Source organism: Chaetura pelagica, unplaced genomic scaffold (assembly GCF_000747805.2).
Source record: "Chaetura pelagica isolate M959 unplaced genomic scaffold, ChaPel_1.0 scaffold76, whole genome shotgun sequence".
Taxonomy (NCBI): domain Eukaryota; kingdom Metazoa; phylum Chordata; class Aves; order Apodiformes; family Apodidae; genus Chaetura; species Chaetura pelagica.
Genome location: NW_009970723.1, coordinates 4,363,345 through 4,367,949, shown reverse-complemented (window position 1 = coordinate 4,367,949; position 4,605 = coordinate 4,363,345). Strand labels below are relative to the sequence as shown.

The 4,605-nt window shown below is 34.0% G+C and overlaps 1 protein-coding gene across 1 annotated transcript in view; it reads right to left on the bottom strand.

The window, feature by feature from the left end:
* WWP1 (WW domain containing E3 ubiquitin protein ligase 1) overlaps positions 1-2,945 on the bottom strand; it is a 35,864-nt gene extending 32,919 nt beyond the window's left edge. The window contains exon 1 of the mRNA XM_010006413.1: positions 2,855-2,945. Coding sequence (XP_010004715.1) covers positions 2,855-2,924 — 70 coding nt within the window. The 5' untranslated portion in view covers positions 2,925-2,945. The remainder of the gene's footprint in view (positions 1-2,854) is intronic.
* Positions 2,946-4,605: the final 1,660 nt, after the last annotated feature.

Below are 4,605 nucleotides of genomic sequence, written 5' to 3'. Positions count from 1 at the left end.
CCCTTTACTTCCAAACTAAAGCAAAGCTGAGCATTATCAGCCACTTGGCATAATACTTCCCTGTTACATTGCTGTATGGTACTTGCTAATTCAAAAATAAGGTAACTAAATTGCCTGAAACGGAGACAGAAAAGGTCTGTTCTGTATTTCTGAATTACAGTATTCTGAGATACACATTAGTTATTTAAAAGCCAGTAAGATGCAACCATTCAAGATTCTAAGGGCATTAGCCACAGTCCTTTACTTACTTTCAATGAAAAGGCATACTTATCTCCCTCATATATGAAAAGTCCAGCCTAAGCCATGTATCACGTCATAAACGGGAACAGCAGCCTTGATAATGATGACAGACTTAATATAGAAGACTAAAACCAAAATTGGATCATATGCGTTCATCTGAATTAATTACGTATTTTTAAGCTGTAACAACCTCCATTTCTTCCATGTTTTTCCTTCATATTTTGTTTTCTAGAAGCAACTGCTACATTTTTTAAAACATAGATGTTTAGTCATAATATTCAAGCTTCCTTTTAGATCTTCGTCCCCTTTTGTCTAACTTTTAAGTCATTTAAGTTTTGAAACCCCAGACATGAAGAGACCATTATCATTCTTTGGTTAGGAGTTCTTCTAAAAAAATTACAAGTAACAAATACTAGCTAAAGACTTCAGAAAGAACTAACCAGACAAGATATCTTGCCAATTATATTTGAAAAAATGCTGATGGCAAAACTTGTCAGCAACATCCTCTAACTGTCCATACTCAATGAAGTCAATCCTCCATGAGTTTTCTTGGTCTACAAATGAGCATACGCTACTTGCTGCTTTATAAAAGCACTTTTTAAGTATAATTCTTGAAATACAAGACTAGATTCTACAGCAACATAAACTAATCTGACATAAATCAGCGTAGGTCAGCAATACTACAGTCCCATACTCCTCTGTTTTTCACTTCTTTACTGCCACTGCCTCTTATCTTGCAATAAAGATTGCTAGAGAACTAAACCTTCAGAAGACTAATCCTAAAAATTGTACAGATTTCTTCCGACTTTGATCCTTGAACCAGATCTCTTAACATAAAGGTAAGAGAAGCTTCAGTGCCAGAAAATACAAAACTACTTATATATGGAGCAGTACAATACAGGATATCAAAATTATCATTTCTGTATACAGAGATCTAAAGTTACAGGTCATTTGTGTAACTCAGTTTGCTACAGTGATATATATATTTTTTTTTTTCAAACTACTTTACTTGAGATAAATATTATCTTATGTCTGCTTTTAGTCATCATGGTGGCTCCATTGATGCTGTTATTGCCAGCTTTGATGATTCACCATATTATGAAGTTATCTCATCTTTACACAAGGTTGATCAGTTTTAAGGTTCCTCTCATCTAATTTGATACAATTTCCATTTGGGGGATTCTCAAGCAATGTATTTTTCTCAGATAATCTGGACATCTTTGGACCATCCAGCATGATGAATCTTTCTTGAGATGTAGCTTTTTTAAGACATGGCATCTTTCTCATATTTCTTTCAAAATTTTGTTCAAGATAGCCTTAATATATTCTTGGTCATAAATTCATTCTTATTTCAGGTTTCCCAGATTCCTCAGGATCTCTAGAAAGTTCAAGCTATTTATCAATGGTAAAATACATACACACACACACACACACACATTTTTGTATATATATATATTTATGCAAAGTAACTACCTTCTTGCTGGCAAAATCTTTACTTTTAACTACTGCAACACTGTCATAATTACCTATCAGGCTTGCTTGTCTAGATGCATTTTGCTTATCAACAAGTGTTTGCTCTGCACTGCCATCCCACAAAAAAAGCAGCTAAGACAGACACTGACTGTCACATACCTGACCAGTTCTTATAAATGTGTAGCAAAATGTGTAACCCCTACTTGGCCTGGTTAACACCAGTTGAAAATCACGCCCCCAGCACCACCAGAAATTTCCAGAACTATTGTAGCCCATTGTGTTTCCTTTCCAGCAGATGCTGGTATGGCTGAATACTGCCTCAAACTATGAATACCAGCACAGCTAAAAGAAAAAAGTGAACAGTCACAAGATGCAACATAGTACATTCCAATTGGGTAAAAGGAAAAACATATTCATGGTTATGTGGTTTATCACCAGAACAGACTGCCCAGGAAAGGCAGTCTTTGAGTCTATAGCCTTTGAGATACTTAAAATTCAACTGGACAATACCCTGAGCAACCTGATCCAACTTCAAAAGTAGCCCTGCCTTCAGCAGAAGAGTAGATTAGGAAATCCCCAAAGGTCCCTTCCAACCTAAATTATTCCATATGTCTGTGTAATCCAACCTGCTGCTCTGAGGATAACACAGAATACCTGTTATTTGCAAAAGAAGTTTACCTGACATATAATCAAAGACTTTAATTATTTGAAAGGCTAGCAGATTTTGTGATCTCCTCCAATTCAACTCCAGCTTCACTATAACACTGCACCCCTTACAGGTTGGTAGTCACTACAACCATCCATTTTTTCTGTAGAATTTCAGTAATATCTATACCCTACATAGAATTTGTGCCATTATTTTTTTTGTTCCCAAGCAAAACTCTGTTATATTTGTCACTACTGTTGTATTGAATCTCTTTTTTTTTCCTGTTTTGAAAAGATCATTAAATACTGTCATCCAACCTGCTGCATAATCTCTACCTTGCTTCAATTCATTTACATATATTATAGTCATATTCTTAGACATAACATTCAAGTTTTCAATTACACTGATCCATGTTTTATACTTATTTCAAAGATTCCTTTTTTAAAATACATACATTTTCCTGCAAAAATCACCATGATGTAAATCACTACTTGCCTGTTACTTGCATCTGTAATCTTCCATTATGGTTGTTACTTGTATCAGATCTTGGTGAGGCTGTGGCCATGTCAGAAGTTTAGGTTTTAGCCTAAAAAAAACAACCAACAAAAAAACAACGCACACAAGCAGCTTATTAATATGTACTGCATGTTAGTTACACCTATTAAATAAAATGCTCAACTCACCAGCAAGTTACCAAACATCGCTTAAGTATGACAGAACACATTATTCCATAACATCATTTTAAAAAAAAACAAAAACATGCTTTGGAAATTTGTCCTCTAACATCAAATGAACAAAATGTCTAAAACACATGCTTGAAAATCAAGTTGTTCCCAAAAGAATGTAAGTGATTCAGACAAAGAACACTTGAATTCTATCTGTAGATTTGCTATCCGGTTTCTATAGCACTGTTATCCACCCACAAATCACTTCCGTCATCTATTGGGAAAGTAAGCACTTCAAAAGGACCATCCCATCTCATCATTCAGTGAACAAAATATGTGACTCTTCTTAGCAGCAGCATCCCAACCCTTGAAGCATCTAGGGTGATGCTGTCTACATCACTTCCATCCCCCTGAATTACTACACCTGAAACAAAGTTAGCAATAAAATATTCTCATGCAACTATTTTTCATGAGGAAATAATACGTGGATTTGAAATATACTTTCCATGGTCTGGATGAACTTCCATATATTTACTTCTGTGAACACCAACTGGCACCAATAACAATAGGCAACAGTTGTCACCAAACCCCTTTAATCATGCACCTCTAACAACAAAAAACTTCTGAGCACACAGTCCCAATGTGTCATTTATTTATAAATTACATCTAGTACTACCATACTAATAAATTATGTACATCATAAAACATATTAAAATTACATTTAAAGTATTGTATAAAGATCAATTAAACAGTATTTTAAAATATTTTTTGTTATTAATGGTATCAAAATTCTTTTACTCTGGTTAAAAAAAATATTTTTTTTTCTTAGAGCTGCGTGATTGATTTTGCTTCATCATTTTTTAAAACACTTTCTAATACAGTAATTCAAAGGTCTGGTATAAATTCAGTTTATTCCAATACTTAGTTTTAATGGTTGTCATAGTTGGAGAAGACAATTTACAAAGATACTTGTATCCAAATGAAAGTGCATCACTGGCTGCACATTCTAAATCATGATACTCATTTTTCTTTTCCATCTCCCATTTATACATAGTTTTTTCTTGAAATTTCACCAGTAAATTTCCATATTCCCTGACATCAATCAGTTGTTATTGTAAACTAATGGAATGTGCTGCATTTTTATATTTTAAACAAATGGGTTCACAACCCCTCAAACCTCTTAATTTGGAAGATTTTTAAACAGGTGAAGAAACTGTGCTTCCAAATTCAAGTGTACAGATATGACAGTTTTTATAGATTATACACATTTTCTGGCAACAAAATCACACAATGATGTAAACATTTCCAAACATCCACTTCCCAAATGCCTTCTCTGTAGCACAAGTTTCTTTCAGAAAACAGTCACCTTCTTACTCATTCTTAAAACATCATCTTCACCTTGAAAGAATACAGTGTGTCTTTGATTTTTTGAAAATACCTGTTAGTCAGCAAACTGCTGTGACAGACACATGTCATCACAGAACAGTCAGCAAATTTAGAACACTTGTCTTTTTGTGAAAGGAAAACATGTAAGTAATCTTTAAGTTTTACAACTCTAAGCACTTTGCTGTGATAACCAGT